The sequence below is a fragment of the Bos mutus genome, chromosome 17 (genome assembly GCF_027580195.1).
Source record: "Bos mutus isolate GX-2022 chromosome 17, NWIPB_WYAK_1.1, whole genome shotgun sequence".
In the NCBI taxonomy this organism is placed as follows: Eukaryota; Metazoa; Chordata; class Mammalia; order Artiodactyla; family Bovidae; genus Bos; species Bos mutus.
Window position 1 is genome coordinate 56,945,379 of NC_091633.1, and position 16,405 is coordinate 56,961,783.

Consider the following 16,405-nt stretch of genomic DNA (forward strand, 5'->3'; position numbering starts at 1 on the left):
CAACAGACTGAGGGAGCGCATTGAGGGGGTGAGGGTAGTGGAGGGAAAGACCTGGTAGATACTCAAGGCAGGCATTAGACACTAAGATCTCTTGCAGGGAGTTAGCTGTGTGTTTGTCCTTAATGAACAGGTAGACCACAGGGAATTAATATTCTTGAGAAGTGAACACTGCCTGTCATTGGCTTTTCTTCTTCTTTACAAAGGCTCTTGGTTTTCATGAGGTGCCTTTTTATCTTAACGAAAGGGCTATGCCTTTAGGTCATGATCCTACTCAGTGAAAGTTCTGGCTGAATCTGAGGTTCCAGCTGAATTTAGAAACGATCAAAGCAGGCAAAATATGTGTTGTCATGGTAATTTTCCCTTTCTTTTAAGTAATACTGGAACTAAAGAATTGATTCATATTTTGAGAGAGGAATCTATAAGCTTCTAAATAGAATCTAGGTAAGTCACGGAATCTAAGAACATGTAAGTGTTTGATGAACAAATGAATACATGGGTTACAAACATTGCGATTTTGGTCTTTTAAGGTAATATATGTATACACACACATGCATATACATATATTATCTACATATACATGTGTACATATATGTATATACATATATTACTAAAAAGACCAAAATTAAGATTTTTGCAAAAAGACTATAAATTTATACACACCTATATGTACATAACTCTGTTGTACACCTGAAGCTACACAACATTGTAAGTACACTATATTTTAATAAGATTTTTTAATGGTTAAATGGTAAATTTTATATGATATTTTATTACAACAAAAACCTTAAAAAACAAACAAACCCACCAAAATATAATATATGACTAATTAGCATTTTGTTTCTTAAAAAGTCTTATCTCTAAAGCATGAAAAGCTCTATAATATGCTTGGTTTTATTCATTCATGTTATTCAGGCCCAAGCTTTCCCAGATCAAAATTCTTACTGCTTTATCCCCATCTTTGGTTCCATTTTGTAACAATTTAATGAGTGAGGGATTCTTTAAAGAAAAATTTCCATGTAAGAAGATGTAAGGCTTTTTTTCTGTATTGCAACAAATATTCCTTTGCACAGATTTTCTTTCCTCCTTACAGACACTAATTGAGGTTCGATACATTTTTCAAATTTAACTCACCTGTGCCGCTATTCCTGTTTCTAGCCTCCACACCATTCTGTCTTCTCCCAGCATTATTCACTTACATCTGCATCAATGGTTCTCAATCCTAGACAAACATCAGTCTCACCTAGGAAGCTTTTAAAACTTAACAATGCCTGGGCTCCATTCCCAGGACTGACTTAATATGTCTAGGTTAATATCCCAGCACAGACAGAATATTTTAAAGCTCCAAAGGTGATTCTAATTTCAGCCAAGGTTGAGCACCCCCACTCTATATAATACTGACCTTACTGCAGTATGATTATTTGTTAAACTTTATCTCCCACTGAGGTTTTTGGCACTTTAAATCAGACTTGGGTGAATTGCAATGCTTGTTGAGTTTGATCTATGCAATCTACTCTGTGGAACACTCCAGAAGATCTAAAATTCAAGAAGACGTCATCTCTTAGTTAAGGAAATCACAAACTGTTATAAAAGTACTGGACTAGAACACACCTAGCACACCATAACTGTGACCTACGAAACTTTATGTGAAGTAAAAATAAAACGTTAGGATAAAGAATCAGATCATCTTGAGAAATCAGGAAGACCTGATGGAGAAAGAAGAGTCTTAGGATGGACCATGTGTAGAATTTTAAATAGGATTATGTTTATGATTTTTACAGAGAGAAATGAAAAACAGTGGGGAGATAAAAAAACAGTAATTTTTTGTAAACAGCAACAGAGTAAGGAAAGGGGAAGAGGTGGAAAAGTGAAATCCATTAAGAAAATAGTTTCTGTACCATAAAGAAACAACTTCAAGAGAAGGAGGAAATGAATGTAGAAAGTCAGTGGGGTGAAATCATGGGGGTTTTGAATGTTCAGTGAATGAGCATGGATTCCTTGATGGTTTCTGAACAGGGACTAATGTACTGAGACATTTGTGCTTTTCAAAAAAAAAAAAAATCAATCTTCCTAATTAATTATCTTATAGTCTTGAAAATGCTTTTTATGTGATCTGAATTACATTATATGAATACTATAAGCAAGGCTTTCTTATGTTAAAATGCTTTTCATTATGTGGTCAATGTATTCATCAAAAAATAGATCACGAAGGAACAGACACATAAATTACATCTGTTCCTGGACGATTGTATTTCACTGGCTTAGCTGAGAAGAAAATAAATGAAGGGGAAGTTGTAACAATGGCTGTGGTGGCTCTCCTAAAAACATCTAAAAGATGCAGCTATCTTTTTTTGGGCGGGGGAGGGGTTATCAAAAGACAGAAAAGGTGAAAAAAAGTTCTTTCACTTAATGCTATTTTCTGTCCGGCCAAATGTAAATAAGGTCTCATATCATATAGTCATATTTATTTCTATATTACTGTTTGTGGCTGAAAAATGCAATATTTGTTGCTGAAAAGGCCTGCAGAAAATGATTTGATTAGTGTGATATCACTTTAGGCTTGACATGTTTGCTCAGGTTATTGGTCAACTTGATGAAGAGGCTGATACTATACTCATCTGGGTATTGCCTCAACAAGCTGTATTTGTCCCATTCCACTACCCTATAGAGAGTATTTTTAAGATCTAGGCTAAGCTATTGTTTTAATTTTACAAATGGCATTTCATCAATAAAGTCATCAATAAAGCAATGGGATAAATAGCACATATGAAAAACCTAAAACAAATCAACATTTACAACCATTGGACTCACTTTTTTATTTTAAATTTGATCTTAGAGCTCTGTGTATCTGTGTTTGTGAATGTGTGTATGTGTTTATATATACATAAACATCCCAAAAAGAAGTGAAGAACACTGGAGAATTCAGATACTCATGCAGATATTTAAGGCTCAAAATATCAGAGTTTAAATTTATAACTTAACATTTGTCTTTGCCCATAGCATATAGTGATATTTTATGAAATTATATGGTTAGATTCCATGTTTCGCATACACGTGCTTCATGTACTCAAGTACATTCTATGTACCCTGTGGGCATTTTCAATCTTCTAATTGTATTATGCCCTTTGAAATTTGATTGCAAAAAACAGTGAATTCTCAAGATAGAGGCTTCTAGTTCCAGACAAGATGGAATAAACACAATCTATTTTACTATTCCCTCTAATCCTCAAAAACAGAACAAAACAAACTACTCTGTACAAAATATATAACTCATTTATCAGAAGACACCAAGAGGTGGAGAAAAGAAAACAGATTGGCTAGGAGCCTCAGGACTTAAGGAATGGCATCATAATTATTTCCACCTTTGTTTTTTTGTCCTTCTTTGCCTCCTAAACATTTCACTTTGGGTACAAGGGAAGCCCTCAGTGAAGCAAAAGGTCAAATAAATAGCACCCAAGAAAAGTCAAAGGACTAATAAAAGGGTAGCCCAAGAGAACAGTAAGCTTTTAACCATACATGCCTGAGGGTGAGTATCACAAACGTAATAGTACCGCTCCACTCAAAGGATGATGCATTAAGGGGATAGTGGGAAATATCCCTGCCCAGTAAAGCCCTCAGGCATAGACCTGTATTCCACTCTTCTCATTTCAGTAAAGGGATGGCATCCCCTTCCCCATGGGGTCTGTCACTGAACTGACATCCAACCTCCATGCATTACATAAGAGGTGACCCTCCTCCCGGAGCCCCTAGCTGGAACTCTGATGTCCACTCCCTGTTCCAACAGTAATGCAACGGAACCACTTTCTGCAGCAGAAGGGTTTGGGGGAAGAGTGTGACTATTTGGGGATAACACTAGGGAGTCTCTATGTGATAATGGGGCAGTTATTTATGATGACTATGGTGATGGTTAGTCCAATTTACATCTGTGATACAACCTCACAGAACTATATTCCCTACCCACCGAAAAACTAAAACCAAAATAAAAAACAAAAACTGGAAAAATCTTAATAAGAATACTAGCTGATTTAATAGTATTGTACCAGTAGAAAGAGAAAGACATATATATTAATATGTATACACACACACACGCATATATATATACATACACACACACACACACATATATATACACACACATTGCTAGTTTGTACATTTATATAACAGTACACGAGTTATACAATTCTAACTTATTTTAAATGCTTTCTTCCTGAACATCTGGACAGTGAATAACAAATATGTTATATGATAAAGCTTTTTAAAAATGGTTTTAGTTTTGCCACTCAGATTAGTTAATACTATTACTAAACCAATTATGACTAAAGAATAACTATTTCCCCCTAACTTTCAAAATTGGATTTTTTTTTTGGCTGGCTGTGCACCTTGTGAGATCTTTGTTTCATGGCCAAGGATTGAACATGTGCCCACTCCCCCCACCCCATGGTGGAAGCTCAGAGTCCTAATGGCTGGACCACTAGGAATTCCCAAAAAAAGCTCTTAATTCAGGAAGAGCAACTACTTGAACAGGAAAAGAAAGTTACCCTTCACACTTGGATAACACTCTTTAAAATTTACATGAGTATGGTCATAACCAGAGGATATAACAGGGTAAACTTGGTTGGTACATGTGGGGATAAACTACAGTACTAATGCAATATTTTAAAGTAGCTAAGAACAAAACAGAATGTTGAGAAAGTAAATTAAAATTATAAATAACAGTGACAATACTTTGGTTTCTGTGTCTCCTTTTCCGTAAGGAATAGAAAGTTTTCTCTTTTAACTTCATCACTTAAGTAATAGAGTTCTGTATGGATGGCTCTTTTTTTAATGGAATAATTAAATAATAGGGCAGTCAAATGCCTTGCCTCAGGCCCCAGTGGAAATCACTAGTAGGGTTAGAGTCATAAATTAGGACTCATGCTCTCCATTAAGTGTCTTTGCCTTCACAGAAAATTAGACTATGCTTTCAGCTAAATATCTGTCTGAACATCATTCCATTGAGCTACAATAATTGATACTAGAATACTATTTATTAGTAGGATGGCTTCCAGAAAAATTTTCTGCTAGCACAGTTCTACTCTATTAAGTAATATGCTTAGTCATCTCAGCCATTTCATTTATTCTAATTTCTGTTCAAGTTTTTTGTTTTTGAAATTCAACAACTCTAAGTTCCTGAATGGCATGGTTGGAGATGTCAAGAACTATTCATTGTGATGGATCAAGCTTATTTATCCTAACTTGGTATACAAAAACCCTTCCCTAGAGGGAAGATAACATGAATGCATTCTGTTGTCACTTACTTTCTTCTTTCCGCTTCAAATCTATGCAGGAGTTTCCGAAGACCACCATTCTTAAACCCCTGAAAATGGGCAGCTGGGGCTCCCACGGTGATGACGTCGTAGAGAGCATCTGTAACAAGAATGGACAAGGAGATGAACACTTTGCAAACATTTATCTCCAGCATGCTGTTTGCATTGAAGCATTCACACTGTGGGAAGTGTGAGGAATTATTCTGTTTAATTTTGCAGGAATAACAATGAACTCACATCTCAAGGGGGCAAGACGAGCTAATCAATCTTTCTAAAAGCCACCTGTGCACCTAAACAAGTTATAATATCTGCTTGATTTATGACTACATCTTAATTATATACTACTGTGTAGAACAGTATGTTCTCTCATTCTTCTATATACTTACTGAGATAACACATTAATTGGTCTTTTGTGTATTTTACTTCATTGTGTTTTGCATCATTTAATTTGCAATCATATTGAAATTCAACAATAATGAACAATCTTTCAACCAAAAGTTGCAGAGAAAAGAACCAAAATATTACGGTACTTTGACTCAAGGACAAAACAGTACTAGTGCCTTCACAAAAATCTATACACCACAGTTTTTTGCCTATGTACACACTACATCACACAATTTTGAATGCGTGCAATTGAATTTTGCAATTTCCTTAGGTGGCATAGAAAGAATACACAAATTGTCTTGATCTATTTTCCAGTGAGATACTTTTTTAAAAAAATAATAAAAAACCCATACATTTAAATTGAAACTCAATCCTTTGATCTCGAAAGCCATCAAGTTTGATACATATTAAGTTTACCACTTCAAAACATGCCATCATCTTACATTCTAATGAAAAGGATCCCTATAAGAAGAAAGACGAAGTGAATGCCCTCTTGTTAAACCACATTTTATTTGAGAAATCTAATTTCATAGTAGATCCTTTTCAAATTGATTTTGATATTGACACCTTGGTTGTTTTTCCAATCTCATTTACAAGGAAAACATAAATTATTTTATTAGCTTCGGGTAAATACCATGACTTTTTCATAGTGGTTCAGGCCAAATACACCTGAAACAGTAATTTTTTAAAATAAAATAGATCCTCAAGTGAAAACACTTCAGCTGCATTCAGAGAACTCAAGGTCACAAAAAATCCCCAGAAGTACAACCCAACCTAAACAGCCATTAAGGCAGATACTGAACAGTCATTTAATGGACTGCTGGAGTTCTGAGCTTGTCTTCTTTTAAAAAGTCACTGATCAACTAAAAGTCCTACTAAGTCACTTCAGTCGTGTCCAACTCTGTGAGACTCTATGTACTGCAGCCCACCAAGCTCCTCTGTCCATGGGATACTCCAGGCAAGAATACTGGAGTGGGTTGCCATGCCCTCCTCCAGGGATCAAACCCACATCTCTTACGTCTCCTACATTGGCAGGTGAGCTCCTCACCATGAGCACCACACGTAGGAAGCCATCTTTTCTTAAACTAGCAACATATTAGCTTTGTGTGAAATTTAAGATTTCTTAGTCCAGAGGATTTTAACCTAAGATCTAAGAAAAGGGTTCTAAGGTGTCCACGAACAGACATTAATTGTCTTAGTGACTCCGTTCTCCTTCATGGAAGTGGGGATCACAGTTTTCTCAAGTGATTATGGGATCACTTGAAGCCGCCAACACTAAATTCCAGTCCACTTTCACTTATCTGATGAGAAACTTGAGGACCTTGAGTAGTTGTTTGCTTCCTCTAAAGTCTTAAGGACCTTATACTCAGGGATTTCTGACTTCTAACCCAGGAATGGAGAGTGAGCAGTTTAAGTTACTGACTGGACTCTCAGTCCGTAGCTCCATATAACAGCTCTGCAAGGTATAAGTTGTGCAACACCGGGAAAAGTATACAATCTCTCTAACCATGGTTCTTCTGCTAGAAAATGGAGTGGGAAGTAGTTACAAGAAGTTAGCATTCAATAAGTACTATCTATGATTATTTTCCTATAGAAAGAAATCCTATCAATTAAGCATAGAAGGCTGATATTTTAACTTTTGCTATTCCTCTAAAAAAAAATAAAAATTTTAGTTTGAAAAGGAAAGTAATAGTGAGTCTCAGTCTTCTGAATCAGATCAGTTTGTGCATTAATTTAAACTACCTGTGGGTGGCGGGGGGTGGGGGGCATGATGTTGCGAAGAATTACACTAAATTTCTGCCAAAACCTAGGTGATCAGCAATAGCAACAATATACCAAAATGGCTAAAAACTCTACATGTCCAATCAAGCACAAATTAAACACATTCCAAACTCAATTTTCCAAAAGAGACGTCTATGATTTTTATTAGATCCAAGAAAACTTGTGGCCTCTCTAACACCACCCAACAAGAAGAGGAAGGATGAGGAAAGTCGATATCTGAGAGAAGAGAGCAGTTTTTGTTTTGTTTTAAGAGAGAAGTTTTAATTGATGGAGATTAACCTGTAGAAAATTCTTAAAGAGATGGGAGTACCAGACCACCTTAACTGCCTCCTGCAAAACCAAGCAACAGTCAGAACCAGACATGGAACAACAGACTGGTTCCAAATTGGGAAAGGAGTATGTCAAGGCTGTATATTATATTGTCACCCAGGTTATTTAACTTATATGCAGAGTACATTATGCAAAATACTGGGCTGGATGAAACACAAGCTGGAATCAAGATTACAGGGAGAAATATAAGTAACCTCAGATACGCAGATGATACCAACCTTATGGCAGAAAGTGAAGAGGAACTAAAGAGCCTCCTGATGAAGGTGAAAGAGAGTGAAAAAGCTGACTTAAAACTCAACATTCAAAAAAATTAAATCATGGCATCTGGTCCCATCACTTCATGGCAAATAGATGATGAAACAATGGAAACAGTGACAGACTATATTTTCTTGAGTTCCAAAATCACTGCAGATTGTGACTGCAGCCATGAAATTAAAAGGCACTTTTTCCTTGGAAGAAAAGTTATGACAAGCCTAGACAGCATATTAAAAATCAGAGACATTACTTTGCTGACAAAGGTCTGTCTCATAAAGTGAAAGTGAAGTCACTTAGTTGTGTCCGACTCTTTGCTACCCCATGGACTGTAGCCTACCAGGCTCCTCCACCCATGGGATTTTCCAGGCAAGAATACTGGAGTGGGTTGCCATTTCCTTCTCCAGATCTTCCCGATCCAGGGATTGAACCTGGGTCTCCCACATTGTAGGCAGACACTTTACCATCTGAGCCACCAGGAAAGTAAAATTAAAAGCTCTGTCTAGTAAAAGTTATGGTGTCTCCAGTAGTCATGTACAGATCTGAGTGTTGGACCATAAAGAAGGCTAAGCACCAAATAATTAATTCTTCTGAACTGTGGTGCTGGAGAAGACTCTTGAGAGTCCCATGGACTGCAAGGAGATCCAACCAGTCCATCCTAAAAGGAGATCAGTCCTGGGCGTTCATTGGAAGGACTGATGCTGAAGCTGAAGCTCCAGTCCTTTGGCCACCGGACACGAACAGCTGCCCCATTAGAAAAGACCCTGATGCTAGGAAAGATTTGAAGGCAGGAGAGGGGACGACAGGGGACGAGGTGGTTGGATGGCATCACTGACTCAATGGACATGAATCTGAGCAAGCTCTGTGAAGGACAGGGAAGTCTGGTGTGCTGCAGTCCGTGGGTCAGACACAACTGAGCAACAACAACAACAAAACTGACTTACTTTTGCAAAATTTGCAAAACTATGTGTGACTGCAAACACATAGGGGCTAAGGCCCCTTTTAGGGTCTTTTAAAGAAGCCCATGCACATGAAAAGGCTTGAACCTAAGCTTTATTAGCTTCATGGAGAATCTGTCTCTTCAATTTATCCATAGTTTCAGGCATCCTCTGAAGCTACTTTCTAGGAACAGAAACTTTCTCTTCATTCATCCATCTCACTGAAATCTTGGGAATCCTAGTCACCTGTGTAGGAACTAAGAGACTTGGCAACAGTAGATAAAGGAAGAGAACCAAGTGACTCAAATACTCTCCAGTCCAAAAAGAGCCAATTATTTAACTTTAAATCTAAATGAAAAAACTAGCATTCTTTAAAATTCATCTATAGTTAACCTCCAAAGATATGAACAAGCTCTTTCATATCCAAAATTCTGACTTTTACTCTTTTCTATTCTATTTTCTATTTATGAACTCATCTCTTTTAGGGTTTAAACACTATATTTTTACAGAAGCCTATAAAATCTCCATCTCTGGCTAGATCTGACTTCTTGCACACTAAATTATCCCGTTTCTAACTTGTCTTATGAACATCTCCAAGTGTTAGCCAGCTATTAAGCTTAACTTGTTCTAGCTTAAAAAAAAAAAAAACTTTTAGAAAACATGTGTTTTACGTATTCATATTTTATAAAGATAAATTATTACAAAACATATTAGTGATAAACTGATACAGCCACTACGGAGAACAGTAGGGAGAGTCCTTTAAAAATTAAAAATAGAACTACTCTGTGATCCAGCAATTCCACTCCTGGGCATATACCCAGAGAAAACCATAATTTCCAAAGACACACGCACCCCAGTGTTCACTGCAGCACTGCTCACAACAGCTGTGAGAGGGAAGGAACCTCAACAGAGGAATGGATAAAGAAAATCTGGTACATACATACAAAGAAATATTACGCAGCCATAAGAGGAACAAAATTGGGTCATTTGAAGTGACACGGATGGCCCTAGAGAGTGTCATACAGAGTGAAGTTAAGTCAGAAAGAGAAAAACAAATATTGCATATTAATGCATAATATGTGGAATTGAGAAAAGTGGTATAGATGATCTTATTAGCAAACCAGAAATAGAGACACAGATGTAGAGAACAAATGTATAGACACAGGGGAAAGGGGAGGGTGGGATGAATTTTGAGATTGGAATTGATTTATATACAATATTGATAGTATGTATAGATACTGTAGTATAGATGACTAATAAGAACCTACTGTATAGCTCAGGGAACTCTACTCATTGCTCTGTGATAACCTAAACAGGAAGGAAATCCAAAGAAGAGGAGGTAACATATATTCACTTCATCATAGAGGCTAACACAACATTGTAAAGCAACTGTACTCCAATAAAATTTAATTTAAAAATAAAATTGAAAAATGTTATATATTCTAAAATGCTCACTGAAGTCAGTTACTCATTCTATTCAACAGCATATTTTAAATATATCCTAGGAGCAGTTTTATTCTTTTAAATTTAGTTAGAATTAGTTGCAGCAGATTGTTTTTCTCTAGGAGAAATCACATATACAAAAAAAGAATCAATCAAAACATAAAAATTCTAAAATAATCTGATCAGTGATATTTGCCTCATTTAAGATGTTCCTCATTTTATCCTCCTTATATTATCTTTTGTGATATGAATAACCCTTCACTTTCAGATTTTTGGTACTGAGACAATTATAAAAATATAGATGGGCATTTTATTTTATAGGAAAGTTAAGCATTTTATAGGAAAAAAGTTTCTATTATATAGGAAAAAAGTTAAACTTTTATAGGAAAGTTATTTTATATAAATGTTATAACATCTTATTCTCTTTTTAAAAAAATAATATGCATATTTTCTTTGATATTTTATATTTCAAAAATTCCTTGGCTTTAGGAAAATGCATCTCATGCACCATATGAGGATAGTGGAGTTCAAGTTGTTGAGTCTCCTGAAGCTAAAGATACTAGGTTGTTTGAAATCTAATAATAGGGCTGCCTTATAGCCTTTTAAAAGCCACTTATTAATAAAATGAGCTAATAAGTCTATTTTTTCCCAGAAGATCTCTTTCAAATTCCTACAACTATAAAAATAGTGCTGATATAAAAAATAGACCTGCTGATCTCATTTCAAGGAACAATTTAAACATAAACCTTGACTTTAAAATGGCCCACAAAATGAATTGGATATGAATCACAGGACAATAGGGAATTTTAAGGGAAATCTGTTCCAAAATAGTCCGAGCATGTTGGCATTACCATTAAATACATCTACAAGATAATTGTGCTTCATTGATAAGGTGATATACCCAGGCTCTTGAGATACAGAAATCAGGGAGCTCTTAATAGCTCCTCCTGCATAGAGATTAGAAGAGTAAGGGGCAGAAAAGTCAACTGACTCATTCATATTAAACAGTAAATCCAGGCCGATATTGCACCTGATTCCAACTGCAGCTTTACAGTATAATATAGTGGTTTCTTTCTTTTTTCCTTTCTTTCTCTTTTTCCTTCATTTCTTCCCTCCTTTCTTTCTTTTCTTCCTTTCTCCGTTTCTTTCCTACGTACTATATACTATTACGTATGTATAACATATAAAATAACTTAAACATAGAATATCACAAGAATCCATAATGTATAACATTCACAACTATTTTTCTATGAAAGGAAAATATACTGGAGAGGGAAACAGTCTTCTTCATTTCAGGGATTTGTGTTATTGTAGTCAAAGCTGCTAAGATCCCTAGAGTGGTGGCTATTCTATTTGCTGTATCTAAGCAATGGATAAGGATGAAAAATTAACTTAATGGGTTTGGGGCCACCTGAAGTTAAATGAAGGTTATTTCATTTGTCAGTATGAGACATGGTAACATTAGTTCTGCTCAGTTACTTGTTTCAGGAGCTAGACATTAGCCTTGTCTTTGGTGAATCTGCCTGCTACTGTTTGCAAAACTACCTCTCCAAAAATAGTAGATAGATTAATCAAATCTGGAGAGATGCAATTTACTAATGGTAAGAATGAGAATAGATATAGACTATATCCAAATAATTCCCCAGTGAAATACCAAGGCTTGGCTAATCTTACTTGCATCATTACCTTGCAAAATGTTCTCTGTAATTCAGCTAAACATTCAAATCAGTAACTATAGATCTTAAATGTATTTAACTATGATTCATTTAATCTGCTATTAAAAACATGCTACATAAATAGAAAATTTGATTGACTACCATTTATAACTTTTAAACATTATACTTTGCAAATAAAGACAATCAAAGCTCAGAAAGGTTATGATTTGGTTAAACTAGGAAAAGTAAGGGGTAGAGCCCCCAGAAGTCAGTCAAGTTTTTAATTTCTATGATAATATAAGTTGGTGACCTAGTCTATAAAGCACCCACTATAACTGAATTTCAATTCAAAATAATGTTTAAAATTACAAAAACATAAATATTTTAACACATACAAATTTTATATTTAATGTTATATGTAGGGCATGCATGTCACACACACACACATATATATATATACATATATACACACACACACACACATATATATGATATGTGAGTAGCCTTGGGGGAAAATTTATATGTAACAGAATTCACTACTTTCAAATTAATTTTTGGGTGTTACATCTCTAGTCCTTTTGCACATTTTTTCCTCAGGTGTTCAAAGGGAGAAATCAGTCTTTCTGAAAACATGTGAAAAACTCTCTAATTGATGAATTGTACCCTAGTTCTCTCGCCTGCCGATGCAAGAGACACAGGAGACTTGAGTCCAATCCCTGCATCAAGAAGATCCCCTGAAGGAGGAAATGGTAATGCACTCCAGTATTCCTGCCTGGAAAATTCCATGGGCAGAGGAGCCTGGTTAGCTACACTCCATAGGGTCCCAAAGAGTTGGACATGAGTTAGTGACTGAGCACGCACACCCTAGTTCTATAACTTCAAAATCTAGCTTTACTCTTTGTTTGGTATTTGTCATCATAAATTAAGAGATTCTTTTATATATCTTATTATGGGTTGAATTGTGCCCACCCTCCTCTCAAAAAGGTATTTTAGAATATGACCTTAATTGGAAACAAGGTTTTCACAGATGCAATCAAGTTGAAATAAGGTCATTAGAGCAGGTCCTAATCCAACAGGACCTAATCCAGTATGTCCTTTAAAGGGGACATTTGGACATTGAAGCAGACACAGAAGATGATATAAAGGACATAAAGGGGAACGACAGGCAAAGACTGAGGATCAGGTGATATATCAAAAAGAAAACTAAAGAAAGCTAAAGATTAAGCCAAGATTAAGTTTCAGAGGAATCACGGCTCTGCTAACACCTTGATTTTCGACTCCCAGCCTCCAGACTGTGAGTCGTTACATTTCTGTTGTTTATGACTCCCGCTTGGTGGTACTTGTTAGGACAGCTGATACATATCTCACTAAACTAATCAGAAGAAATTTAGTTTGCTTTTTCAAATGTCTTTTTGTTAGTTGCCAGTTCCTTTTACACTGCAGAAACAATGATTAAATAATTAAATGCCTTGTATCATACCAGTTCACTCTAGTCTATCTTCAGATATTAACCTGGGAAAAAACAGCATGATGTAAATGGTTCTTTTGTTTTTAAGAAGTAAGTGGAATGTAAAAGGCTGCTTAGCTAATAATTTCTCTTTGTTTTCCTCCTTAGTATTTTAAGGATCATCACCAAATATTTGAACAGATATTTAAGTATAAATTCATATCAATTTGTCTCCAGCAGACTATCTGGTTTAATGATACTGCTGTCCATCCATAGCTGTAACTCAAGTTATCATTTTCTCTCTTCTTTTTATTCCATCTGTCATGGAATTTGCAAGTGATGATTTTTCCAAAATGCCTCTCTAAATCATCATTTATCTAAATCTGGCTACTTTTTTAGTTGAAGATTTCAGTGTGTCTTCAGTTCAGTCACTCAGTAGTGTCCGACTCTTTGTGACCCCATAAACCGAAGTATGCCAGGCCTCCCTGTCCATTATCAACTCCCGGAGTTTACCCAAACTCATGTGCATCGAGTTGGTGATGCCATCCAGCCATCTCATCCTCTGTTGTCCCCTTCTCCTCCTGCCCCCAATCCCTCCCAGCATCAGGGTCTTTTCCAATGAGTCAACTCTTCCCATGAGGTGGCTTGCTGCTGCTGCTGCTGCTGCTAAGTCCCTGCGACCCCAAGGACTGTAGCCCACCAGGCTCCTCCATCCATGGGATTTTCCCGGCAAGAGTACTGGAGTGGGGTGCCATTGCCTTCTCCGATGAGGTGGCTTAATAGGCTCTAAACTGATCACTTTCCTCCAATTTTAACCGTCATGAAAAAACTACAATCTGCTTTGTTCCAGTGATGGCAACTATCGCATGTATCACAAAAACTATTATTGTTGATTCTATATGTTTTACATGGTCTAGCTCACTTAATCAGGACAGGAACAACACTGCTTAGAAAGATTAAATAACAGGCTTAAGGTCAAACATAGAGTGGTAAAGCTGAAATTCTGTTTTACTCCAAAATATATAAACTTGCTACTATATCATAAAAGTCTCTTCATATTGGCTATTAGAAAAAAAAATTATGTTGGTTGCCAGATAGATTTTGAATGTCCTAGCTTCTTTATGACTTTGTTTTTGATGATTTTTAAAAACCATTAGTTGTTATGTTCAAATTATTAATAGACACAAGTAATCAAGGAAGAGTATCCAAATGCCTTAGGGCCAATCCATCTTGCTTTTAATTCAGTGCTTTCATTTGACATAACTTTTGGTGAACAGGATGCATGTTATAATGTCAGTTACTTGATAAGGTATATGATAATGAAATTATAATTGAATATAAATAATCAATATAATTATAATATATTTATAATACAACAATGGGCTTCCCTGGTGACTCAGCTGGTAAAGAATCTGCCTGCAATGAGGGAGACCTGGGTTCGATCCCTGGGTTGGGAAGATCCCCTGGAGAAGGGAACAGCTACCCATTCCAGTATCCTGGCCTGGAGAATCCCATGGACTGTATAGTCCAGGGAGTCGCAAAGAGTTGGACATGACTGAACAACTTCTACTCACATCAATAATACAATCATATGTCACAATGATTTTAATTACATTTGAACTTGTATGTTAGCTGGTTGTGCACAGACAATCAGTATGCACAAACTTATACAAATTTTTTTGATTACAAAACTTCAGGTAATTTTAAAGCCGACAGATTTTATTTTAACTTTTAAAAAAGCCTAACCTCTCTATTTTTAACTGTGGTGTTGGAGAAGACTCTTGTTGGAGCCTCTTGGACTGCAAGGAGATCCAACCAGTCCATCTCAAAGGAAATCAGTCCTGAATCTTTATTGGAAGGACTGAGACTGAAGGTGAAACTCCAATACTTTGGCCACCTGATGCGAAGAACTGACTCATTTGAAAAGACCCTGATTCTGGGAAAGATTGAAGGCAGGAGGAGAAGGGGATGACAGAGGATGAGATGGTTAGATGGCACCACCGACTCGATGGACATGAGTTTGAGGAAGCTCCGGGAGCTGGTAATGGACAGGGAAGCCTGGTGTGCCGCAGTCCATGGGGTCACAAAAAGTCAGACATGACTGAGCGACTGAACTGAATGAACCTCTATTGTGACAATGGCTGCAAAACTGTGTGTTAGAATGCTTCTTTAGCTGCATCTGTGAATGACCATGTGCATGTTTGTATGGATATGCTGACAGACTTAGCATGAAAGATTGACAATCTAAAGGAATGTTTGGCTATCTGGGAAGGTGAGTAGGATGACCATAGAATTTATTAGTCACACAGAGAGAGCTTTGAGAGGTAATGGATGGGGATGGCATCATTAACAAGCTGCTGGACAAACATCATAATATGGTCTTTTTGCTGATAAATAGTGGCAGATGGCTCCCCCAAATATTCACAAAAAAATGATATAGCAGTAAGTTAAAGAAAAAGGGAAATGAGAAGAAAACTTAAAATATATGTTATACTGAGAAATGGCAAGGAATTATGTAGCAGCAACATCTTTTTTTAATTTAATTTAATTTTATTTAACTTTACAATATTGTATTGGTTTTGCCATATATCAAAATGAATCTGCCACAGGTATACATGTATTCCCCATCCTAAACCCTCCTCCCTCCTCCCTCCCCATACCATCCTTCTGGGTCATCCCAGTGCACCAGTCCCAAGCATCCAGTATCGTGCATCGAACCTAGACTGGCGACTCGTTTCATATATGATATTATACATATTTCAATGCCATTCTCCGAAATCATCCCACCCTCTCCCTCTCCCACAGAGTCCAAAAGACTGTTCTATACATCAGTGTCTCTTTTGCTGTCTCGTACACAGGGTTATTGTTATC

At 36.4% G+C, this 16,405-nt stretch overlaps 1 protein-coding gene across 6 annotated transcripts in view; it reads right to left on the reverse strand.

Moving 5' to 3' along the window:
• The window catches only part of INPP4B (inositol polyphosphate-4-phosphatase type II B), an 857,173-nt gene that overhangs the window by 166,400 nt on the left and 674,368 nt on the right, over positions 1–16,405 (reverse strand). For all 6 annotated transcript variants that reach the window (XM_070386586.1, XM_070386587.1, XM_070386583.1 and 3 more), the window contains one exon: positions 5,295–5,403. In XM_070386586.1, the coding sequence (XP_070242687.1) occupies positions 5,295–5,403 (109 nt within the window). The remainder of the gene's footprint in view (positions 1–5,294; positions 5,404–16,405) is intronic.